The 26,517-nt window shown below is 40.3% G+C and overlaps 1 protein-coding gene across 3 annotated transcripts in view; it reads left to right on the top strand.

Moving 5' to 3' along the window:
• The window catches only part of eps15 (epidermal growth factor receptor pathway substrate 15), a 68,989-nt gene that overhangs the window by 31,735 nt on the left and 10,737 nt on the right, over window positions 1-26,517 (top strand). For all 3 annotated transcript variants that reach the window (XM_088926923.1, XM_088926922.1, XM_088926924.1), the window contains exons 12-18: window positions 307-389; window positions 9,489-9,561; window positions 16,474-16,635; window positions 18,297-18,494; window positions 23,128-23,328; window positions 24,638-24,721; window positions 26,053-26,152. In XM_088926923.1, the coding sequence (XP_088783049.1) occupies window positions 307-389; window positions 9,489-9,561; window positions 16,474-16,635; window positions 18,297-18,494; window positions 23,128-23,328; window positions 24,638-24,721; window positions 26,053-26,152 (901 nt within the window). The remainder of the gene's footprint in view (window positions 1-306; window positions 390-9,488; window positions 9,562-16,473; window positions 16,636-18,296; window positions 18,495-23,127; window positions 23,329-24,637; window positions 24,722-26,052; window positions 26,153-26,517) is intronic.

The raw sequence follows: 26,517 nt of genomic DNA, 5'->3' as shown, positions 1-26,517 counted from the left end.
CTGCTGTGGTATACTGTCTACTTGACATTTGCTTGCCAAATGTTACCAGAATCTTCACAGTACGCCTCGCTCTGATACCAAGTTCATGTGCCACTTTGAATAACCACATTTCTGACTTTTTTTAAACGAAGTCTGTAGGTGTTTCCATGCAATATCTTGCTGCTCAGTGGATCACAAACAGAGTGTGGGTCTCTTTAATGATTTGGAAATGTGTGAAGTTCTCTTATGATGATTGAAATGGTCTGATTGTGTCTTTTGCTGTTCTGTGATGCTCATACTGAGGCTGCCTTTCCACTGTTTCTGCAGGGCACACTGAGTAGCCTGGCAGCTGACTTCTCTGCCATCAAAGAGCTGGACTCTCTGAGCAACGAGATCATCGACCTCCAGAGGTGAGTGAGCCAGGACCTTTTTGGGGGGAGCAAGAGAATTGGGGTATGACTGTTCCACATTGCTCTTAAAAACATCACAGGCCACTCTATGGTTTTGCCAATACACAACTTACTGTCGCTGTCCACTGTGCAGTTTTTCTTAAAATACCATGACAACGCTTAGCAATTGTTCTGTTTTAATTTACATGCCTGGGTCATTTTATCTTTAGAGAAAGCAGAAACAATCTTATCACAGGTGATTTGCCATTGTGACTCGTAAATGACTTTAACAATCCTAAGGCTTCCATTACAGTTTTTAAAATGTATTTAGTAAAAGCTTCCATTTGCTATAATGCAAATAGAAAAATTGTTCCTACTGTAACAGCTGATAAACATTAACAGTTGTCCACAGGTGGTTGTCTGCTTCTGGGTAGCTGAATTCTCCCTGTAGCTGAATTTATAGTCCTTTCTGTAATAATTAAGAAACTGAGGACACCTGCTGGTTAATGATTCTCAATTGAAAATGTCAGCGCTTGTTTCTGCTGTCCTTAGATTATAGATTTCTTAAAACCCTGCTGGTAAATCTTAGCAAGACAGCTATTTCCGTGTTTCCCTAAATTGTTATTTAAAAAACCTTTAATTAGGAGGACATCTTGTTTTTTTGTAAGTGTATCTGCGTTACCAAACTAGAACTCCTTTTTCATTCCAGTTTTTATACTTGTTTGTCTCTAGTATGAATGAATGATAACTTATTCCATCCCATCCTGTTTCCAGTGTGGGCGTGTACACTGTCTAACACTGATCTATTAGTCTCTCAATTTCTGTCTATGCTGCCCACATTTATGTTGTGTTTTGGATGTATTCTCTAGATGGTTTAAAATGTCCAAATCTATTATTCAAAGACACTTTGGTGTCTTTGTGGAGCTGCTTTTTTGCGACAGACAAAAATGTTCTTTTAGTATTTGTACCCTTCCCAGATGGCAAAAAAATCATATTTGAATAAAATTTAAGATGATTCTACCTTTGTTTACAAGCAACCAAAATCAACAAAGGGCATGCCGCTGTCTCTGCTAATAAGAGTTAGGGGCAATTTAGTGTGGCTGCAGATCGCCTTTCCTGGTGAAAGAAAAACAAATCATCTGCTGCTTTTTGTTACAGTGAGCAGTGACACACCCCTGTTCTGGAGGAAGAAAGGGCTAGTTTCTGTCGGTTGTATACAGTTTCAAAAACTCCTTCATCTGACCTCTGTGTGTCGGACGTTGTATGCTTGCTATTTATACTCAGCCTTCTCGCCATGGTGATGAGATTTGGAGGGGGGCACTCCAGAGACTCTTGCTCTCAGTGTAGTAAGTGTATGTGGTGATGGAGGAGGTGTGTTGTCAGCAACTACAGGACGCAGGTGCACTGTAGCACATTGTTAGAGATACACAAATGTGTGTCCTCAGAAGCTCGCGTAGGAACATATTAGTAATGTGATCCTTTTCACATTTCTCATGGCCAGTCTTAATGTTTTTTTTTTTTTACACTGTGTGATAGTTTTAAGGTTTATAACTAATGAAGAAAAAGGGTCTCAAACCCCTGTGTTCATTTCCTGTGTGGTCTACCAGTTCATTTTTGTTAATTGCCTGTCTTGTTATCCGGTTTGCTTTATTACTGTATTTTGAACACGCACACCAAGGAAAGGGCTTTCTGTTCTTTGTAGTTTACAGTCTCTAGGGGAGAAATATTTTGCTTTCTAGTTCTTAGGAAGTAAATATCCTGAAAAGTGATTCTGTTTGCTGTAATTGCACATTTGACAGCTAATAAAAAGCTTGGTAAGCCAAAATATAGAATTCGTATTAAAGCAAGATGGAGTGTGTGAAACATAGAGAAAAATACATAATATTTTGTTGTTAAAGTAACACATTGGAAAACTCAGGTTTTAATTGCTATCAAGTCCAATCAAATGTAGCCAGCACACAAACTAGCTTAGTAGAGGATGTGTAGTCGGTAATCCAGAGGGAAGACCCGGCACTTCAAATGGCTTGCATGGAATAAGCCTTGCAAGCAGGGTATAAAAACCTGACGTGATGTGTTTCAGTACTCTCGCCTCGGCGAGGGATGGGCTGTGCAGTAACGCGTGTCAAGGAGTCCCTCAGAGCAGAGAGAGGAGGAACAAACGGACTTCCGGACTCTCGGGGACCGGCAGCCCGGTCAGAACTGGAAGCTGCTTTTTTTTCTTCCTCATTCGGAGAGGGAAAAAAAGGCACAGAGAGAGCAGAGCGTCTCTCCAGAGGTTGGCTTTCTCCACGTGATAGATGCTGCTGCCTCAAGGCTAGAGGAGGGAGGGAGGAGGTTGGGAGGGTAGTAGAAGGGGAGAGCTCATTTACAGGCAGTTAAGGTTTTTTTTTTTCCACTTCTCTGAGGGAGACTCTCTTTGGCATTACCTTCTTCTTACTGGGCTCCTCCACTTTGAGTCAAAACCTGCCTTCTGAGCAGAACAGTGGGTCCTTGAAGTGTGAGGAGGGGAAGTTCAGTTATTTCTCCTTTTTTTTCTGCTGAGGGGGAAGTGGGTTTTCTGTGTTGAGTGTCCTGACTGTGGAGATCAGTAATAGAGACGGAGAGAGTAAAGGGAGAGAGGGTGGAATGCCGAGTTAGGATGGGGAACTGTGTGCCGCAAAGATGATGCGTGTGGTGAGGGACTGCTTAAAATCTCCACGGCAACGGGCTCCCTCCAGTGAAAGGTAAGTGCTCCCCTGCTTCTATCTGATCACTTAGACCCAGCTGCAAGGTGAAGGAAGTGAATTTGCACGTTTGCACAAACCACGCTTTCTAAATCAGGGACATGCAACATATATTTTGATTGGAGTTGTCTTGTCTTATGCAGTTTTTTTTTTATCAGTCGATTCAGTCCAATGGGTTAAGGGGAGCCTGGTCCATGAAGTATCTTCAACCAGAGTGTGAGAGTTGTCTGAATATTTTTGTCTATCTTATTTCTCACCTTGATTCTCTTTCCTTCTCACCTCTGCTTTTTTTTCCCCTCTTACCTGTGAAACCTCAGAAGCAGCTGTCATTTCTGTAGTTTTTTTGCCGATGAAAAGAGGTGCAATGTGCTGTGATGTCAATGTTTTCTCAAAAGGAATCACTCCATCCTTGTCAAGTCTCAGCACTGTTAGAATTCTCAGAAAAGTAGGGGCGCTGGAAGAGAAGATGGATGGAGGTGCTATTTGTACACATGATTTTAGCTACAGATATTTTCTTAGAACTCTTAAGACACTGAAAAATCCAAGCACTGAACAGTGTGAAGTACAGCAGCCATGTTTTACCTACATGTCAAATGCCAGCCAAAGGTGTGTTCTGTGTCTTCCATAGATGTCTCTTCATTTTAGAAAGAAAAACATCTGTTGTTAAATTATATCTTTCTAATGAGGGGAAGGGTGTTATAATTGATTATTTTTGTGATTCTGAAATGTTAAAGATCTCAAGATCTAAATGGCGCAAAAGATATGCCAGATGGATATGTCACAATTGATGTGGTCTTCATAGGAACAGATGTTTTGTCCTCTCTGAAGGTTTGGTAAACATTACACTTCAGGGTGTATTCTGGGTGAGATGCTTTGATGCACACATTGATCAACACTTGCTTAAAGGGATGACCTGATTCAGGTGCTAGCTTTCACAGGGTCACACTTTTTGCAGTTTAATACAGACCAAACTGGACTTTTTAGGGAGATGCATCATAGATAGTTAATGATCTTTTTTTCATACAACTAGTAGAGTATTAGAGGTGTGAACCTGGTTTCCTGCTTTTGGCTGTTGTAGTAAAATTACATTGCCTAGAAATCTAGGGCAGTGACCTGCCTAGAAATCAGATTAAAGGAGGACTGCTGTCACAGTTTCTTAGACCAGTTATTAAATCTTGGTAAAATAATAAATTCTTTGATGTTATAGAAGAATTTTACAAATATCGAGTTAAGCACAAAATCATTTGTGAAAGTATTGGATAGCCACCATGTTGTCGCAAACATGGTCTCGCCACAGGCAAGAGTGAGAGTTTGCATGAAATGTAAGTTGATGTGGCCTTTCCTGCTCACTAGTCACTATAATGACTAGTGTGATGTGATGTATGAGCGAATAAATACCGGTTGTGCAGCAGACGCTTCAACGCAGCAATTTTCCTACGTGATCTGCAAAGTTGACAAGTAAGTTGTATTTGTCGACAAAACCGTCTCAAAGTCTAAAGCAATATTTTTCTGTTGGATTAAAAAATGTATTCACAAGCCTGCTTGTTTACAATATAATAGGGCTGCATAATGTCACAAGAAGTTTTGTTGCCTCGCTGTGAATCGCAGAACATAGCATTGTGCATACTGTACCTGGAAATTCCATCTATTTTGTAAAGTAAATTGGAGCTTTTACACATTATTGTGTACGTTTTACCTTTATTGTGGTTTGAAATGCGCTCATCACAGCTGATTCTTTTTAACCCTGAAATATAAAAATATTGCTGTAGTTCCCCTTAAGTGGAATCTACAGTGCAGTTCTCCTTTGCTGGTTTGCTATAAAGCTCTTGAGTTACTTTAGAGATAATACACCTGCTGCACATCCCCTTACTCTCCTACTGTGAAGCTTGCGAGACTACCACAGCAAATAGAGAGAACAGCACAATACTTGGTTATACAAGACACAGCACTGTAGTTCTCACCATTTGAAATGTTTTCAGTACAAAGTTGGCATCCAGGAAAGGCTCAAAGCTAAAGAGAGATTAGACACAAGGGCATCAATTTCCTTGATAATTTGGCAAGATTAGAGAATCATTCTAAAGAAGAAACATGAAATTTACAGGTTTGCCAGAGAACCTGTTTTGACCTTGGCGTTGGTGATCAATGACGGGAAGTAGGTGTAGTTTAAGCAGCGGCATATTCAAGGTGAAAGTGAGAGAGTAGAACCTGTGGCAGAAGAGCAGTACTCTTTCATTTTGTATTTTACTCTGGTGTGTGTACAGTATGTCCAAGCAGAGGTGTTACCATCACTGCAAGGTCAAAATCTGAGAGAGGACCCTCACCAAGAGAGTACTGTACGTCCTGAGAAATATTTGTTGTGAGGACCTCCTCAGAAGGAGGCAAATTTCTACAAAGTAGACAATGTACGTGTCTGTGGTTTCTGCATAAAAAATGTAGCTAAATATCAGAGACTTTCACCAATCTTCTCTCTACTTCTTTCAGTTAATAGTGTACCTCCAGATCCTTGTACAGATTTATTAAAATAAGGAAGCACACATAAAGTAAAAAGAAAAAATTGAATTGGTGTTATTGACATCCTCAAGATCCTGCAGCTTACCTTTTAAATTTCATCTGTTATGAAATGAGTCTTTGTTTCATTGCATATATTGTCTGTTCAATTGCATTTTCGTGGGCTGTTTCACTGTTGCTCTGTGATCAACTGGTGTCCTGTCTAGGGTGTATCCCTCCTTGTGCCCGTTTCTTGTCAGGCGAGGCTCCAGCTTCACCGTGATCCTGATTTGGAAGAAGTGGTTAGAAAATGGAAGGATGGATAGATGTTTCTCTTTTATATGGCAAAAGTCTTCCTTTTTGTACCATTCGGTACTATGGTTAAGTCCTTGAACTATAAATCCTCCACAGCCTAAGGTTAATGAAAGCATGGTGTAAAAACAAGTCTTATATAGTGTCTCACAGAAGTAGGAAGCAGTTTTGTGAAGTTTTATTATGTACAGTATTTGACTTTTACATTTGAAATTGGTTTGCACTTTGATGCCTGAACCAGTAAACCTAATGTGATTTGTGGTGAGCAGAACTGATTATTTAGGGGTTCGAAGAAAGAAGAGTTAAACTTCATTTCATGAAGGGTTTTCTGGCATTCATTACTGTTTGAGTACCAGATACTGCTGCAGTCCTGATGCATGTACAGCTTAATCTATCCAACCTTTTCTTAACTGCTTTTTCCAGAACTGGTTCACTGGGGAAATGCAGAACCTATCCCAGCAAGCTATGGGCACAAGGCGGGATGGACACCAGTCCATCACAGTGCAAACATAGACGTGCACACACTCACACCAGGGCCAGTTAACCTACCAGTTTGTCTTTGGACAGATAGCACCCCAGAATTGAACCCAGACCTCAGCGCTGTGAGAAAGCAGTACTAACTCTGCCACTGTGCTGCTCTTACGGCATAATAAATGTGGGAAATACCTCACTTATATTGTGAATCCTTTTATGATGTGCAGAATCAGCAGAGCTGATGTTTGTATGCTAGGCTAGTTCAGTCACATTTCTGTGCTTTCTGGCTCTTCCAAGAGAAGCAAAGTTTGTTTTCTTTGGCTCCAGCCTTAAGTGGAGAGACGTGGGTTTCAGTGAGGAATGGAAATGATTTTTACATTTTGATATATTTGGAAGTAGATTCCACTCTTTCCTTTCTCACACCCCTCACGTACAAAGTTGTTCTTGCTTGATAAAGTCTTCTCAACAATCATTGAACATCACTGATGTCCATTTGATTATCTGCCATAATTTTGTCTTAGATACAGACAAGATAAATTATTTTCTTAGATAAAGACATTCTGAGTTTCAGTCTTCCTGTCCTGCATTTTAGAATATGGTGTGTCCCTGGTGTAATGTGATTTTAATGGCAAGTATAAACTGTTTACCCCGTAATTTAACTCTGTCACTATTGTTACCCTGACAGCCAACTGTTTAACATATGCTAAAATATATGGCAGTGTTATGGCAATTTTCCCCCATGCGCTGTGTGCCATGCTAAGAAGTTCTTAAAATGTTATTAAGTTCACATTTATCATCTTCTTAACTTGTCAACTTGTGCATTATTCAAGTGTATTTAAATATTATCTAGCCTCGCGCCATTATATCAGATAGCAAAGGTATTGTACTGTTAAGAGGAGACTGGATTTTAACACTTTCTTTGCAGATCTGGCATTTTCTGGCTGAACATTTATGGGAACATTTCTGATTAGGTAAACTTCTGAAATGCTCTTAGAAATGGGTTATGTGTACCCAAGGCAGAGAGTAGCCAGCGTACACATAAGCAGCAATAAACTGTTACTGCAATAAAATTGGCATCAATGTAAACATCTTTGAATATACCAGTGATCTTATTGCTACTTTGTTTCAAAGAGTGTAGTGCCAGGGTGATGCATCTCATAGCCTTATCTTATAGGAAGGACTTGAGCTGTTAAGTTAAATAACAGTGCTATCAATTAAGCCCTCAATTACACTGCACTGTCTCTTGGTGTCAGATACTGTTTCATTGTGGTGTTAATGTCATCTCCTGAGACTGCTGTCATTAACTTATTTTTCAGTTTCCCAAAATGGATTTATGGATTCACAGTTTGGAAAGCTTCACAGATAGTGTTTAATTGAATAATGTTAGGAAATAAATGTCCTTCATTCTTCTAAGATGTGGCTAGGGAGTTGCCGCTGCCTTTTCTGTTTTAAACTGGCCTTGCAGTTCAGTAGTATCTGGCTCGGATCTCCTCAGTACTTTTAAGAACTGCGCTAATTACTTTTCATGCAACTTTCCTGAAAGTAATAAAAGCCGTATCAGTTCTGGGATGGGTGTTCGGCAAATCTGAAGAGATCTGTGTGCTCACTCTGCAGCATGGTAGCTTTCTTTGTGTTACTGGGCAATACAGTCTCTTATTGTTGAACAATTTGGACATGCACATCTGTGCTTTTTGACCTGACTCACGCGATCAGTCACATTTGGTGTATCATTGTATTCAGAGCTGTATCGCAACAACAGTTTGTGACGCTCAATTATATAAAAGTATGGATTTTGTCCTTCAGCTACCTGTGTAGACTCCTTCTATATTAAAAAATCCCCAACATGCACACAGAGCAACTCCCATAGACAAACGCTAAAAACTATGGAGCTCTCCAGTTCTTCCACGTCTTTTAAACATTTTGCTCTGCAAATTGCAGAGATATGTGTATTTGATGATTGCTATTGTCTTTTCCAAAGCCCCCATCAGAGGTTACTTTCAATATTGCAGAAATATTCATATATAATATGCCATAAAATGTGCCAAATGTCAACTGATCACACTTCTAGCAATAAATTGTATTTTACAATATGTTTTTTTTCCACCAGCCTGCATGTATGCCAAGCAGACTGTTGCTTTAAACAATGGTGGTTCACAGCCAGAGTAGGTCTCATCTGTAGTGGAGAACGTTACATACATGTGTGCATTCCTGTCTGATATTTTCATTTATTCACACTTTTAGGTTTGTTAGGGTTTACTTTATATTAAGGTACATGGGGTTACTGTGTTTTGCGATAGAAAAATGTTTTTTTATGTACGTTTACAGGCAGTTACTGATAGGCCTGCAGGGTGCTCTAAATTTTATGCTAGTTTGACGTCAAATCCGGAAAACCTACTTCTTACTGATGTACATCCTTCTTTTCTTATATAGAACCCAAGTATAATACTAGCACTTTTTACAAATTGTATCCCAGGATTTTGATATATGATTTTGAATAATTTTTTTCTTGAGAGTGGATTTTCTGAATATCACAGAAATGCCAATTAAGGATGTGTTTGCTGCGGCTGCGCTATTTTAACTCCGCGGCGCGTGAAGGGTTAAGCACTCCCGGTTCCCTCACGCTGCAGTCCTGGTTTCCTTGTGCTTCGTTCTAGCTCTCCAGACTCGATTAGCCCCTGACTCCATAGCGACAGTGTCTGGGAGGCAGGTGGGGGAGTAGGGAGATGCTGAGGAACAGCTGTGTCACCCCTGCCTGCTCCACTCAGTGCCTCTGAGCCATTTCTGTGGCTGGGAGAAGGCGGAACAGACTGAAGGAGACGGGAAGGGAGGAGCGAGGGACAGAGAGAAGGAGGGAGGATTTCCTCTTGTCTTCCCCAACCCTCCCCCCCCCCTCCTGTCTGTGACTTCTCTCTGTCTCTCAGTGCTCTGCACACGCGCACTCTCTCCTGTGTAGTCCAGACCCTGAACCCCCCTAACTCGGGTTCCTGCTGCCAAGAGCCCCTTTTCACAGCAGACGGGCAATGATTGTAAAGAGCGAGCCATCAGGAGCAGGAGGCTGGCTGCCTATGGTGCCCTCTGTCTCGGATGTTATTAAATACTCCTGCCTCCTGTGCTGGTCTTCCAGGGAGAAAACCACTGTGGAACAGGAGATCAAGGAGAAGGAGGAGAGCATCAAACAGAAGACCAGTGAAGTGCAGGTAAGGCTGTCTGTGTGTGTGTTTGAAGGGGCAGGTGCAGGTTCCAGATATACAGATTTTAATTGCAGGAAATGTTTAAAAAGCCTGATTTCAGGTCGCTCCATGCCGGTTGAGGCTACAGGCTGCTCAATGCGTCTGCTGGTTTGGTGGCGTCATGTTTTATTGCTTTACCGTATGACTGTTTTTTTTGTTCGTCATTGTCATTTATATCAAGGCTGCTATTCCTTTCCTTCTGTGTCTTGCTGAGTGACGCAGACGTTATTTGTCAGATTTGTCTGGGACATTAATGCGATTTCTCGAAATTCCTTCACTGTCATGCTTGTCTGCGTGTTTGTTTTCACGCACCCTTCACTGACCTCGTGACACGTGCTGGCAGATTGACAAGTTCAGAGTCCCGGAGCCGCTTGTGTGTGTGCTTTTGATTCAAATCTGTATTTATTTTTAAGCTTTGTGTCTGTCTTCGTTTCTGCTACAACGTGCCTGTAAAGATGTTATCATTTGATACACTTGTGTTTAAGCTTATGATGAATATATGATGATTTCTTTCACAGTCCTATGTATAATCTTTGTGTAATCATTCTAGGTTTGTTGTCCAGCAGGGGTGGGGTGGAATGTTTCTCCTTATTTTGCAAGAGAACCCAGTACAGGCCTTTGCAGGGAGCAGAAGTGCAGATTCCTGGAAAATTCTGGCAAGGGCAGTTGATTCAGGACTGGAGAACACTGCTTTAAAATTTTAACAATCAGTTCAGTGGTTCAAATGGTCTCCTTTCTCCATTCACCTGTTTTGCTATTGGCAGAATGGCTGATTTGGTGTAATGGGATGCTAAAAATGGGAGAAAGAGTTGCAAATCTTTCCTACTGCACATTTTAGACTTGCGTTAACTAATAGAAACACTTTTGGAATGTTATAATTGATGTCACAGTGATGGTTCTTGGGGCACACTTTTAATCTTTGAGGACCCTTGAATATTCATCAGTATTTTGTATTTGTTGGATTATTGGGTGGTGCTAAGAGGGTCCAGTAGTCCCAACAGCCAGAGTTAACTAAATGAGCCAGATGTGCCGAATGCCCTCCTTGACTTTGCTTCCTTTCTTACGTTCTGAATTCTTGCCGATTTCCTCATTTAAGAGGATTTAAACGCTGGATTTAGGTACATAACATTGCAGCTCCTTTTCCCTGTTGTTCTAAGCTAGATTTTAAGTGCATCTGACATACAGAAGGCTAATTTAAACATCAGCTTTGAATCCAGCTGAACTCCTTATAGCATTACCCAACATTTTTACATGAAGCTGCATCAACAATGCGTTTTGCTTTAATATTACAGAGGAAACAATGTAACTTTTACACTGGCCTTTTTATATGTACCAGGAACTCTGTGCTCTCAAATTTAGAACTAAGTGACCGGGGTTCAGCTTGGCCCAAGCACAGATGGATAACATATATATATAATTTAATTAACTTATCAGTTATTGAAAAAGGCTGGTGGCGCCAAAAACCTTCGAAGACATTAATTTTAAAAACTAATTTTAAAGAACCCCCATATATACTTGGGAGTAGAGCACTGAGCTCCAAGGAAGGTTGAAAAGAAATGCTTAAGTAAGATCTACAGCATGGCGACCATGGAACCTTCATCAGGTGTTTTTTTATTTAAGCATTTTAATTATTAAGATATTTTGTGGGGATGTAGTCTGTGCTATTGTGATGGTTATTCTTAACACACTTAAACCTTTGCTGAAGCAAGCCCAAGGGGGGCTGTTTAAAATTCTAGGCAATACCTGTAGTTAATTATTAATCTACAAAACTGGCTTGGGTCCCTTAACTTCAATCACAGTACCAAGGCAGTGGAATTGAACATTATTTACAGGCTTCAGTCACACTCATTTATTAGCATAAGCCATCAGGCAGCTAAATATAGCTCTCAGTGGGGCCGTTCGGCAGCGGCAGTACTGATGGGGAAAAGGCTGGGTTGGATCTGTGGAAGCACGAGGGCTTGGCTCGAGTGCAGCATGTAGTCAGGAACCAAATGAATTGCAGAATCCCGCAAACAGGAAAGGCAGAGCCGAATACAGAATACAGAGTATTGAATACAGAGCTCCATTGTCCTGCAATCAGTGTTCCCTCTAAGCTGTGCGCGTGCACACAGGTTATGAAATCAGCGCACGTAGAAAATTGAACTGCGCACAAAAAATTAAATTCCCGAAAACAGTATGACAATAATAAACCAAACATAGTCGTCAATTGAACAATACTAAAATGACCACATGAGACTGGCTACGAGAGGCCCAGCTTGGCTGTGTGCATTATTATTGCTACTCGATAATCGATATCTATCCTCTTTTTAAAAATCGACACTCAGTCTCTATGACTGGGGTCGTTGAATCATTGTCTCGGTCCTTTAGATCTCTATGCTTCTATGAAAATGACTATATTAACAAAAAATAATTTCAGGTTTACAATTTTACGTACACTTAATTTAGCACGTACAAAAACTTGATTTTTTTGCGCACACAGACCATTACAAATTAGAGGGAACATTGCCTGCAATGTAAATGCAGATGGAAAAAGGTCTTCTGGTTTTCATCTGTGTTTTCTCAGTTATATAATTGAGCTGATAGTCACAACTGGACTTTTTTCTTTCTTCAAAGATTTTGTGTTTTTGTTTAAAACAATTGTACTTGAATAAATTGGAGACCTGAGGAGTGCTGATAAATTTCCCAGTTGATACAAGTTGATTGCACATACTATGAGACCGACTTTGCTTGGAACAAATACCACAAGACACTGGGAACTGAGAGTCCTTTGTATTAATACCTGGAAATTTGTATGAGATGGACTGCAGTTGGTTCTCCGGGTATTGATACAAACCACTTTTTAAAAAATATTCCCCCGGTAGCTATATTTATTCCATTTTTAATAAAGGACTTACAATTATGATTATATCTTTTAAATTTTTCTTACTGGTCAGGAGGAAGGCAGCAGGGCTGTGGAATAAAATGACAGTGATCTGAAAAGTGAAAATTTGTGGTGATTTCCAGAAGACAGTTCATCACAGATATGGTTACACTCAGTGTTCGACACCAATATTACGCTCAATGTTAAAACATTCCCTGCTTTTAAAATGTTATTTAGGTCATGCAAATTGCTTAAGAAATTTTCAGTTTGGCTGCAATCAGAAATTTCCAACATTTCCCTTTTGTAAATTAAAACATTATTCATGTGATGCTACGTGAAAATGTGGCTTAACATTTTGTTTTACCTTTTCCATTTCCATACATGAGGGTTTGTTTTCTGCCTTCACTTGAACTGACCACTGCTATGAAAAGTGCCTTTTTGATTCTTTCATTTGAAGCTTGTGTTAGTTGTTTGTTTGAAAAGAGTCCATGAATATACTTTAGTCAGTTCAACACGCCAAACGAAGGTCTTGTAAAATAAATGTGAATGAGTTAGTTTCCTCTGTAGCTCCATTTCTTTGGCGATTTGTTATAAGAAATAACTTGTGAGGGAAAAGAATTTGCTCTGCTCTAAACTGAAATGTATGGCCTAATAATACAAATTGTGGAATTTCCACCTTTCACCTCTTTGATTTGCTGCAGTAATAGGTCGTCTGCATCAAGCTCTGTTGCCCATGAGTTCAAGTTAGTAATTATGCTGTTTCATGCCTTGTGTTGTCTCCCAGTAATACAAATTCACTTTAACATTGTGATTTACCACAGGCTTTAAACTGCATTACAGAGCTTTCTTCGCACTCCTAGTAGCTGACGAAGCTGAGTTTCCACACTGTGTTGCCTAGTTTCCTGTGCTGTCTTGAGTCATTGTCGCAGAATCGAGTGAACTGTAAATATGAGAAGGTGCGGTTTTGTAAGTGCTTCTATTCAGAGCTGTGTCAGAACACCACTGGTTGGTTGAGGTGATGGTGGTGGGGGGGGGAGTTACAATGAATGCATCACTGCACTTTCCTGGGAAGAGCTTCAGCAGAGATATTAGGCTCTGGTTCATTTCACTGTAAGTAAATTGGTTTTTAAAACCAATTTAATTTGCACTACTCTAACCACAAGCAGCAGGAAAAATAAAGGGGAGGAAAAATGATTACTCCTGGCATAGGTGTATATACACTGAATTTATGAAAACTGCAATAAACTGCATTCATGAATGATGCATTCTCTCCAGATAAAATTGTATGGATTTCTTGGGTACCATCCCATTATTTACAGAATCCTGATTTTTTTTTCTTTCCCCGCACTCACACCTGCACGGGCTTGAGGAATAAGCTATGCAGATAAAACCAGAAAGCCCTTTGTCTCAGCTGTTGTACAGCTTTTCGGCATGATGAATGGCTTCTATTTTAGTACCTGACAGCTGAGTGCGAAGCAAGACTAATTTGGAAAGATTTGCGTGGTTTCTTTGTAGAAATTACAATGGCACCCATCAGAATCCAATTTGAAAAATCGTTTTTTCTTTGTTCACTTATTAATTTTTAATTTAGTCTCCTTCGCCTCTGCCTCCCTCAGAGTCCTTGGCTGTGCTAAGTAAAAGGTTCATCCTTGGGAGGTTTCGACTTCTTGCTTCATTTCCTGGAATGAGATGCTTCAAGGCTTATTTGTGAAACCTTGGTAGTGCTTGTCAGGATTTATGACTGCTCAGCTCTGATTATGGCCTCATTATGGAAAGGTAGCCTTTTGTTTTACCTCAGTTAAACAAAAATTGCAGACTGCTTAGAGGGATCCAGTTTGTTTAGTATTCTCTGTGTAAAACTTCAACCTAATTTGAATTTATTAGGATTGGAAGGGAAATATGAGTTTTTAATTCCTTTCTAAATGGGGTTTGCAAATATGATCATTGATTGATGGGATGGGGGAGGTGGAGCCATGTTTTAATTTCTTTAAAAAACTTTCTTTCCACCTTCTGTTTTTTTTTCTTCTACACTGGGGACAGTATAAAAAACGCCAGTTGCTCCCTTTCTTTTGATTTAACTCGGTTATACCTGAGTTCCCCTACTGGCCTAATGGTTTTAGGGTTGAAGCTGGCCAGTATGGGATATCAGCCTATATGGATATTTTGGATAAAAGTGGAATAGCCATTGTTACTCAGATTTGGGTGCTGTTGGATTCAGGGTACAGGTGCCCAAAGGTGAATGAAGCACCCTAGGGTGCCTGTCTGTTCTGGTTATCCCACCCAGTGGTCCTGAATGTAAGCATGACCATGGAACCTCTATGGCCAACTGCAAGGTGCGTGTGGGTTACCACCTGAGAGTGTTCTGTTTATTTTGTTATACCTACCTGCTGTGTTATTCAGTCTGCTACAAACCCAGGATGAGTAAATGTAGGTGAACTAGCCAACAGTGGAGCCAAGAGTGGCTCATCCTTCAAGGTCAGCACTGCAGGCACCTGGGAGGCCACAGCAATCTCTGTATCACTGAGAGATTCCTGAGTGACTAATCCTACCCTGCGCTCAGCAGTGCTCAGCCAATCATGAGCCACTCCTTAGAGGCTTTCGGCCTCGAACCCACACCAATAGAGCTTAGCCAGGCTTCAGGTACTGCCTTTCCTGAGTGAGACACTCCAGATGCCCAGCTTGGGAAAATTGCAATGTATTTTTTTAATACAACAGCATAGCCAACCTGCATTCCCTTCAAATCACCTGATGCAAAACCAGCGGAATGATTTTTTAAAAAGTACAAGAATTTCATTATCTATAAGTATCGTGCACATGTAAGATGGAGCAGCTTTTTTTCCACTGCCTCTGCCATTTGTGGTGAACCGTTAACGGAGACCTGAGATCTGCATTTTAAGAATCGGCATAAACCCGTGACTTCAAGAACTGTTTCTTTGTTGCCACGAAATGGCTTCTGTGTTAATGGTCCACCAGTTTGTAACCTATGATCTGAAGGAATAAAAGCAGGAATAAAAAGCATGAATGTTGAGACTCGATGGTAATTCTGGGTTCTTTCATTGTTGTGACATTGTTGGAATCATTGCCCTTTACATAGAGTATTTTGAAACCAAGGACCAGTTACAGGCATCAGTTAGCACTAATGATTTAGTGTCCATTTGGAAGAACTGTTACAACTTGCAATGAGGCAACTTGGTTGTTCAACTGCAGCTTAAATAAGGTAATTAAGTTGGGCTATAATGAAATATAGCTGGTGCATGGGACTCAGGGACCAGGATTGGGATCCCTGACCTAACTAACTCTTAAAAATGCTTTGAAGCTCTTGAATACTGGTGCAGTGCATCTTCTTGGAAATTCAAAAGGATCTTTCTAAGCCTCCGATGACATAAGGAGAGATGAAGCAATGGTTTTAATACCAAAACAAATGACATTTTAGTTTTTCTAATTTTTTTTGTTTTTCTACATTTTACAAATGTAGGCTTTTTTTCCTCATGTGATAATATTAGGTACCAGGGAACATGCTTGATCATCTTCTCTGCATTAGACCAGTGTCTACAGAGAAGCTATAGTTTCTTGCTAGTGGGCTGAAGTTGATCCTCTTGGCAGCGTAATAAGCTTTCAGTAATAAATAGTTCTGTTTTAATAAGCACTGTTGAAGGCTGTACTGCTCTGACTTTGGCAGTGAGGTGCAGTTCTCTGCTGATAAGGGCACTAGTGTCTCTGTGTGAGTACTAAAGCCAGTGCCTTTGGCAGCATACAGAATGGTGTTGATATTGACTTCCCTGGAACTCTTTCAGACTCTCTACTGAGATTTCTGTCTGTGGCATGGCATTGAAGCCTCTAATGACTTTCCCAGGGTAATGGTAATAAGTGTTTTGAGAGTTACAATGTTTTAGGTTTATGTTTCTCAGCTGTAGCCAGAGAAACACGATGAATGCTGATGATAGGATTTCTCCTGCACAGGCTGCAGCCCAATCCCAGTGTTGATGCATTGCGTGCGGCTCTCTCCCGTTCTTCCCTAGGACTTGCAGGATGAAGTGCAGCGGGAAAGCGAGGAGCTACAGAAGTTACAGGCCCAGCGGCAGGAGATCCAGGAGGTGCTGGGTAAGCTGGACCAGCAGAAAGAAGCTCTGGAAGAGCAGCTGGGGAAGATCCGCCAGCAGTGCACGCAGGAGAGCGAGCTGGTAAGAGAGGACAGCCACATTACACTAAGCCTAGTACAAACAGGCCCCTGCCTCTGGTGTAAACCCGCGTACTTTTATACAGGTAGACATTTTCCGTTTATTTATTTGAGCACATTGATCATCCTCATTTCATGGCCACTTTTGTTTCCAGATGAACATTTCTGACATCTGGCAGTGGAGACACTAGTTAGATATTAAAGGTTCAAACACTCTCAGTCCTTGCAGTGTATCACTTGAATGGTGTTGATAGTGTTACAAACTGGGGGGGGGGGGGGTTGAAATGTACCCAAACAGCAGGTAAGAATTTAAGGCACCTGAGGAATCGCACTTGAGTTCTAAATATTCTCTGACACAGCTTTGTCAAACAAATATCAACCAAACAATAATGCACCTGCACCGTGTATACCACATTACACAATAACACATCTACAAATCTTTGCATTTCCAAGGCCTACATTCCATGCAGAATTTTCCCCTGTAATCTGAAATAGAATGGAACCTAAACCTAAAGAGAAATAAAAATAGAAGAATATGATTCATAACTAAATCTCCCTCCCTTGGGAATCAATCTCCCTACTCTAAAAATGCATCACCAACTAGGAGAGAACGTCTATAGTCTGAGGATTCCACAATAAAGGAAACAAGAATTTCCTAAACTAAAAGGGACAGCAATTTTTTTTTAATGATCAGATTATTGAGTCTCCAAGACTGATCAGTGCAAGGTCCTCTGGACATGGCACAAGCTCACAGAAAGGAGGGATTTCTTTCTTCTTTCTTCCTTCTCTTTCCCTTTATGGTGTGTTCTATGTTGAACGCTCTGATGATTTGCCATGAAATTAATTAACCAGAGTACAGTAATTCACTAGAAAAGCCTCTTTGATAATCTGTACTAACCTGCAGCTAGGAAAATGCCTCACACCATCCTCAATATTTTTAGTTTTCTGAGTAAGGTCTTGAATAGTGTAGTCAGAACGTGAACTGCAAATGACATACACCCTCAGCTCATAATAACAATAAAAAAAAGTCTCACATCAAGTGTGTTTTGTCTGTAACACAAGCTTAACAGTAACATGCATTCATCCATAAATCATTTTCTAATGGCTTTGTCCAGTACAAAATCGTGGGGGGACCAGAGCCTATCTTGGCAAGCAACTGACGCAAGGCAGGGTACACCCTGGATGGGATGCCAGTCCATTGTATTGCAGACAAACATGTATACACCAGGGCCAGTTTTCCCACAAGCCAGTTAACCTACCAGTCTTTGGATTGTGGGAGGAAGCTGGACCACCCAGAGGGAAACCTGATTTGAACATATAAGTACTGATAACCCACCTCTGGATTTAATGGATATAGGTAAAAAAAAAAGCTAGCCGTGTCTATGGCTTGAATCTTAATCTTAATGCTAGGGTTCTTTACACCGGTTAATTTTTTTAATTTATCATTTTTATAAGGGATTCTGAATTAGAAGCATTCGGTCATAATCCTAGAGCTCATAACTTTGTAGCTTTGCATTATTGGGTCCTCAGCCAAGCACTGACACTAAATTTGCTTCAAAAAAAGATTCAAGTTTAATGAAAAGCATCCCTGAACTGGAGCTGAATTGTATAATCTGTTCATTCTTCAAATCTTCCTCCTTCAACTCCCTCTCCCCCCCCCCCCAGATCTCCAAACTGCAAACGGAGCGTGTGGATCAGGAGAGGAAGATCTCTCGATACGAGGAGGAGCTGGCCCAGGCGCGGGAGCAGCTGCGACAGCTGCAGCTGGAGACGGCGCAGCTGGAGGAGAAAGTGGAGGCCAGCAAGGCCCAGCTCAGCCCGCTGGAGGAGTCGCTCCACAGCTCGCAACAGGAAGTCTCCAAGGTACTGTACCAGACCCCCGGCAATTTCCACATGACACCATGGCTCTGCTCTCCTCCCCACTGATAGCTGGTGTGAGGCGAGTGTACTGAAGAAGTATGGCTGCCGTCACATCATCCAGGTGGGTGCTGCACATTGGCGGTGGTGGAATGGGAGTCCCCTTTATCTGTCAAGGTCTTTGAGTGGACTCAAGTGTCCAGAAAAGCACTATATAAGTGCAAGGAATTATTATTATTATGACACATTCAGGCCTTACAGAAGTGTAACAAAACATTAAATCCCATCTGCATATCTCCCTTCTTTTTTTTTTCGTGCCATTCTGCTGTTGCGGAAGTTGTGCCTTTGCATTTTTAGTTCTCTGTATAAAAAGGTTAATGCAGTCTAGCTCAATTTCATATTTTTAATGTTTATTCTTAATTAAAATACGTCCGGAAGACATAAAAGTCTCCTTTAAGTGGGCGATTGATTATAACGACTCAGCAAAACATGGAATTCCAGTCGTGAATTACTCTGGTTATGTAAATATGCTGTGAAACTGCAAATGCACAAAATGACACCAAATTAAAAAAGATTGGCAAACACTATAGAATAAGTAATACCTCATTTTGAACAATTTTGGCCACTACATAAATAGAACAGAGATTGCTGATCTGGAATCAGTCCAGAGATAAGCAACCAGATGCTTTCTGGGGCTTATTATCCTGTCCTATACTGATGGGCTGAATGAACTGAAGCTTTTTACTTTTTACAAACTCAAAGGCATCCCAGTGGATTTCTTCATAATGAAGCATGAGCCAGGCAGTATAACTAGAATCTATGTGGAAGTGCTTTTAAAACCAAGAATAGGAGGCTTGTGTTTATATAGCAAGGCTTTGAGAGTATGTAACAAGCTGTCCAGTCATTGTATTGAAGCCAGTACCTTGGCTTCTGTCAAGAAACTGCCGAACCTTCTTACAGTAAACTACTCACTACTTAACTGTCTAGATCGGCCAAATGGTTTCCTGCTTTTGTAGCCTTTATTCTTCTTTATTTTCTTACTCCATATTCACAACATTCAATTATTTTTCTTAGATACAAGGGAGTGTAAAATACTAGGAAATATCCACTGGGTCAGAGGAGACTGCAATGCATTGCAATGCAACGTTGTTTCATAAAACGATAGCAAAATGTCACTGGAGCTCAAGTACGATCTGATGATTTATATGTAAAGAAAGAAATTGAACAACACAGCTAACAAAACAACTTCAAATAAATTATACAAAGCTGATTCCTTCGTTTAATCAACAATAAAATCTAGAATATCTGAGTACAATTAGGAATGAGCAATTAAACCAACTCTGGAGGAAGACTGTGAGAAAACTTCACCAGTGTTGTAATTTATGTCATTTCCTGTATGCTGATACTTGTAGCACCAATCAGTTGCTAGCTGTGCAGCTGCCAGTAAAGCTCTTGTTTATTTCAAGCCATCAAATAAGTGTACAAGTTGAATAATGAGCTGACCTGAGGACAGGCTTCGTGACTTGATTATCTTTTGACAAAAAGCTAGCTCTTTTGCTATCTCACAGAGCCTACTGACTTTGGAAGTGATTTATTTATTCTCTTCTGCTCAGTCATGGGTACTGGCAGCTTTTGCGTTCGTAAAACTGACCTGTCATCAGTTTTTAAAACCTTATTGCATAAAAGTCAAGCCATTCAAGAACACTGTTAATGGAATGCTTTATAGTTCGGGCCCTTTGTTTTAATTTTAGTTATTGTCTTGTCAGTTTAACTACTGTAAGATTTACAGCCAGTACTGTCTTTTTAAAGGAAGTGAAAGGGAAAGTTCTCTTTTGACCCTCGCTAATAAATTCTTTGGCACACATAAAAATTTTCCTGTAAGGTTTTTTTTTCTTAATCCTGTTGAGCTAGATAATTGCATTGTTTCAATTGTTTCAACAGTGTACAGCAGGGAGGTAGACTTATCACTTCCCATAATTAATTATAAGGCAAATTTATGGCATAGCATGTTTACTGATGGCTGGAAACTGAGACACTGTAAGTTGATATTGGCGTTTTGACCATCTAAAGCAAAAGTACTGAATTGAATTTGTTTATTACCCCTAAGGGTAAAAACAAAGAGACAATTAGCTTGTAAATAGTCTAAAAACAACATCAATAATAATATCTCTACCTGCAAACCTTTTTTCATTATTTGGTGAAGGAATGTTTTTAGTTATAGAGGAAGTAAAAGCTCTCTTGTGTTCATACAGGGGATCTGGTACCTCCTCCATGACGGTTGGAGAGTATATTCTAAAAAGAGTGGATGGGAGGGGTCATCTAAGATTTTATGTGCAATGTGTCTCCATTAGATATGATGCTGATGTTGCACATTGAAAGGTTGAATAAGCAAGGCAGAAAGTAGTAACTTGATTGGGGAAAGCTGAGCTGACTTTCACTGGCTTTATGGTGAAACCTTGCTTTTCTCATTCTTTAATTGACAATATGAAACAGCCATGAACCACATTCAGGCTCATGTCTTGATGCTCTTCTCTGAAGTCTTTTAGAGATGTTAGAGCTGGGTGCAGCATGTGTGCCCAGGCTCCAAAGGAACATACTGAAAAGCAAAAAAGGAAACTTAATGGTTTATCTACAGGTCCATCTCAATTGTTAGTGCCAAATGAGGTAGTTGTCAACATTAATTAAGGACACCAGTGCAGTTTACTTAACTTTTACCAGATCAGTCCAATTTTTGTTTCTTTGATTTCATTTTACGAGTTTATGATGAACAAATCAGTACACATTTTCTATCTTTTAATTAAAATAATACTACACAGACATAAAAAAGTGTACTATATTGAGCACTTTGTGTCTCTGCAACCATCTGTCTCTGTCTTTGTGCAGTTTTAAAGGTAGAATGGCAAGAAAATGGTGGAAAGCTGAGCTTCATCTTTCTATTTCTGGAAAACCTGGTTTTTAGCATCCTTCAGTTCTGTGACAGATCTATGATTTCTACCTATGTTTATGCATAACAAAAAATCTAGGATTTTTTTCCTGGTTTTATTTTTTGATTTTGCTGTTACTGTTGTATTTTGTTTCCCATGTTTGCAATTTCAGTATTAACTATACATATAGTGGTCACCATTGGGAAAACAGGCTTGAATATTAATGTGACTATGAAGTTTGTTGGGAAGCTGTACACGAGTTTATGTTCTTAACTGTTCAGGCTTAACCTTTATTGTGTTATTGGAAAGGACTAAAATAAGGTCACAACATTGATTTATTGATTAATGTGGATATCTGTGGCACTTTGTCTTCCCTTTACTGACCTGAAGGCTGAAAAGTTTTTAAATTACACCTTTCCTTGTAGCAAAGAATTGATAACCTTCTCTGCATGAATATTGCTTCTCCAGATTGTACGGACTGCATATAATTATCTGAAAACTTGTAGGTGAGGATAGAACTCAAGAAAGTGTTTTGACTGTTTTCCAATTTTTAAGTTGGGTGTAATTGGGGGGAAAAAAATTAACAATAAGAAAAGCACTTGACAAAAAAAAAGAAGTTGCAGTGCACATTTCAGTTAAGGGGTACATTGCACTCCCCAAACTGAAGAGTAAATCATACCTTTCTGAACAGTTGACATTCTGACAATTTTCTACATTTTTGCTGTATGGTTGCGTATACCCTACAATAACTGGATTGCAGTTGCTTTAAAATGGTACATAATTCCAGTGTCGGTTTTCATTAGAGCTCTCAGTTTTTGTTTTTTGCTCCACATCAACATTTTTCTTTTCTCTTTTGTTTAACTGAGCCTTTTTGGTTCAGCTGCTAACTTGAACTCATGTTACCATATAAGCGGAGAACACATAAAGTATAGTATTTAGTAGATATAATATTCATGCTGTTTGTTTAGATAGGCTCCCTCAGCCATGCTTTTGTGGTGTGTTTTGTACTAAATAATGCTGTAGGTGTAATGGTTGTGTGTTAGTAGGATGGGACTCATTGTGGCTTCACCTCATCAGAACTCACAGTACTGTGAAGCTTTGGTGCCTCCAAGACAGGAGAAAATCAAATCCCAGCTGGGCACACTCAGGGTACTGATTGGTTGACAGGACAGCATGCATTTGTTTTAGCTGAGCTTCAAACAGAGGCGGACCTGGTGTTTAGATGATACCATTAAATCCATGAGAAACAAGCAGTAGTAGTAATATTGCAAGATCAATATTTTATATTGTATTAAACAGCTTATAGAGTCAGTACTGCTGTGCCTTAGGATCCAAACTATTGATCGCCTGGGACTGTTGAATTTTTCTAACAGTTTGATTTTGCTCTCCCCATTTAGCAGTGCCCCTTTAATATAAATGTGTTGTGACGGACTCAGTTAATTTGTCCCTTGTGGGATGCTTGGAATGGAGAATATATCACTTACAGTACAATGACAACATTTGTAATGTGGTTGTGTTGTTTTTCAGTTGCAATCTTTTTTTGTTGTCACCTGTCATCAGTTTAGTTATTAGGAGTGACTTTAAGTGCCCCAGTCTGTTCCAGGCTCCATTCAGACTGAAATGTTTGTGCAGAATTTTGTCAGTTGTGTCATGCTACACCTTTCTGGAACTTGTGCTGCTAGGCTGGTGTGGCACTGATTGGCTGTGCTCTGCAGGTTCAGCAGAAACTTTTGGAGCTAAAGGAGATGGAGAGGGACTCCAGGAGCCAGACGAGCTGGAGACGGCACCTGGTGGGGCCACTGGTAAATGGCACGTCGGAGGAGGAGGTGCCGAAGACCCCTGAGGAGGACCCCGAAACAGAAGTCCTTGAGGACATCTACAGCAGCATCCCCAGTACCTTGAAGCAGGACACTCCGGTGAGTCAATCCAGCTATTGTGATTGGGGAAGAAATAAAGAGGTGCTGAAAAATATGATTATTATCCAAAGCTGCATATCTTTGTACAATTTTGTACCACCTGACATTTTACTGAAGCACTCTTGAGTGAAGCACCTCGCTAAAGGGTACAACAGCAGTCTGGGTTGAAGAAGTTCAAGTACTGTAGGTAGCTGCGTCGGCATGCGTAGACTGCAAAGGAAGAAGTAAAGGATTATTCCATGCTGAAAAGAAGAAAAGAAGCACAACATTTTGGCTGTGGTGTTGTTTCTTTTCTTCTCTTTTCAGCATGGAATAATCCTTTACTTCTTCCTTTGCAACAGCAGTCTGGGACAAGATCCCACAACCTGTCGGTTATGGGTTTTTTGCCACAACCGCTCCTCCACACTTACGTTTTCTACCACGCTTAGTACTACTTCACACTTCTGTGAGTATTACGGAAAATGAAAAGGAAAGCGCCTACAAGGCAAGAGCATTTCGAAAAAGTTTGGTAGTAGGCTGCAACTTCATTGCAATGTTTTATTTATGGAATGTAACTGTACAGTATAGACATTGTGGTGCAGCAGATATATTGATAAGGGGTTTAGATCCCAGAGATTTGCTTCTGTGTTCCACCTTTTTGGAGTTTTTGTGAACATTTCAGAGCGAGTGCTTTCAAAGACTTAAGAGCTGCAGCGTAGGCTGAAATTTGTTACTTCAGTTCTATTTGTTCAATTGGCTCAGCATAGGATGATGCTTTTCTCAGTCTGTTCAGGTGTGTAGACCGTTTCATAGCTGATTTGAACTAGGGTGAGAGGTTTACTTTTTTATTATCTGGTCCACTTACAAGTTACAGCAGAAAGCAATATGTTATGCATAAACATTACTGCTCTTCATCAAGTTTTGCTTCTGCAGAGAAGAGTACTGAGCTGCAAAAGTTCCAGCAGGGGAAGCAGGGGTTTGCAGGGGTCTTCATGTCTTTTACCTCTTGAGGAGTAAAATGGATACAAATTGAGTTTTACATGCCTTTTCCAGCACACTCATATACCTATCTAGAAAAGTGGATGATCATGATTTTTTTTTCAAATAAGTAATGTTATCATACAGACTGCAAGGATGGCCAAAAACCATATGCTAGTGGGAAGGACATAGCGTACTTGGTTAAGCCAAGTGCAGAGAGCTTAATAAAAAGTTGAACTGCAGCTTTAACTCATCTGTTTTTGTATTTAGTTAGCTGAAATATATATGGAGGCGTTTTCATGTCTCTTAGCAATTTACTGTCCTGTTTCGCCTCATTTCTGGTGTTCTGTAGGAAAGGAGCAGCCCTTCCTCGTCGGCTGAAAACACAACAGAAGAAAAAGAGGAACTCCCAGAGGACAGTCCTCCTAAGCCACAGGTTTGCTGCCTTCCTGCTGCTGGAATTCTCTAATCTTAACACTTGTCTCTACCAGCACAACTGGACCCTTTGAGGAAAGTGACGAAGGCTCCCCAGGGCCCTGCAGGAATGAAGTGATGCCAATCTCTTTCGACACACTGTGTGTTGTGCATTGTTTTACTTGTCATATTGTGACACTGCTGTTGTGAAACACTGTCCTTTGGATGAGACAATCAAAAAAAGGTCCTGGCTAAATTCCTTTCTGGGATCTCATAATCTGGCCTATTCAGCGCTCTTCCTTAATGCAACTGGGGGATGTGTTTATTACTGGTCCACCTGTTCTGTCCTAGTGGGGCAGCTGGTGCAGGATGACTGTCATAGGTCACCCAGGTAGCTGCTGTACAACATTGGTGGATGAAGTGAGTCCTTCCTATGTAGCAAGCACTCTGGTTCCTTTGGGATGAAAATTGCTTTATAGATGTAAGGAGTAATCAAGTCATTTGTAGTTCAGGTGGGTAGCTGCGTCAGCATGCGTAGGCTACAAAGGAACAAGTAATAGGTTTATTCCATGCTGAAAAGAGAAGAAAGAAAACACAATGTTTCAGCCGTGGAGCCTTCTTCAGGTGTAAAGAAGTCATTTAGTTTTGAGAGCCCTGGGAAGGATTGCATTAAAAATAATATTCCCTGATAAAAGAATATGGGAGAAATTGGCTTTGAGAGAAAATGTGTGTTTGGAAACACCTTCTCTCAGGGGTTGCAAATTTCATGTATAATTTACTGTATTTCTAACATGCAGAATATCAATGAGCAAGTGATTACCTGCATGTTTGTTAATAAAGGTGACCTCATGTCTAAATCGTTTACTGATGTATAGTTGGATATTCATCATTTGTAAAGTTTGCAACTTCTGAAATAACGAGTTAAAGTTTTCTTTGGCAAATCTGGCATTGTGACACCTGAAAGCTGCTAATGGGAATGTCCTTTTTAGTAGGAGGACAGTGTGTTTCTAGTCCGTGTAGAGTTTGTAGTGTCCACCTGGCAATTTATAAAAGACTAAAGATTAATCCTTTACTCGCTGGGGCTGTTAGGATATAGTAAGGTGGCTCCTAGTCACAGCTAGGGTCAGTCCAGTGCTCTTGAGAATCTTTTCCGAAATTTCTCTGCGACATCCCGTTTTCTTTCGTATTATTGAAAGGAAGATGTTTGAAACAGTTAAAGCATCTTTTCCTCAGGCACCACAAACCAAGAGAGGTCCCCGCTGTCCTCTCTGTGCTCTGTGTGGCTGCTCAGTAGATTCAAATGCTTAATTTGAAGTGTTTGTCTTTTACAAATGTGTCTGAACATCTATGCAGGAGGAATCTCCTGAAGTAGAGAAAAGGCCAGAGCCCTCACAGTCCAACCCCTCCACCGAGAGCGGACTGGACTTCTTCCAGTCGGATCCCTTCACGGACAGTAAGTGCCCTGAGCTCCAGTCCTCTCTCCGGAGTATTTTTTCAATCACACATGACTTCATTCTGTTTGACTCCATTGGATAATCAATACAAGATGCAGAAACAAAAAATAACTTGGCTTCAAACCTTGGATAAGTACAGGAAGAAAACATGGGAATCAGTCATTGAAACCAGCCTGTTTCATTTTGCTGGTTGGCTTTTATCAGGTTTGGATAGGTGTAAAATGGACAGTATTTCCCTTTTATTAAAATACATTATTTTAAATTTAATATACAGTAGTTGTGTCTCTATATACAAGTTCTGGTCCGTGGGCAGGCCAACGCGTTAATTCACAAGATTTAGAAATAAGTTACATAAAATATTGGT

Source organism: Atractosteus spatula, chromosome 11 (assembly GCF_055471065.1).
Source record: "Atractosteus spatula isolate fAtrSpa1 chromosome 11, fAtrSpa1.hap1, whole genome shotgun sequence".
In the NCBI taxonomy this organism is placed as follows: domain Eukaryota; kingdom Metazoa; phylum Chordata; class Actinopteri; order Semionotiformes; family Lepisosteidae; genus Atractosteus; species Atractosteus spatula.
Note: the sequence above shows the minus strand (reverse complement) of the source record. Positions and strands in the feature narration are given on the sequence as shown.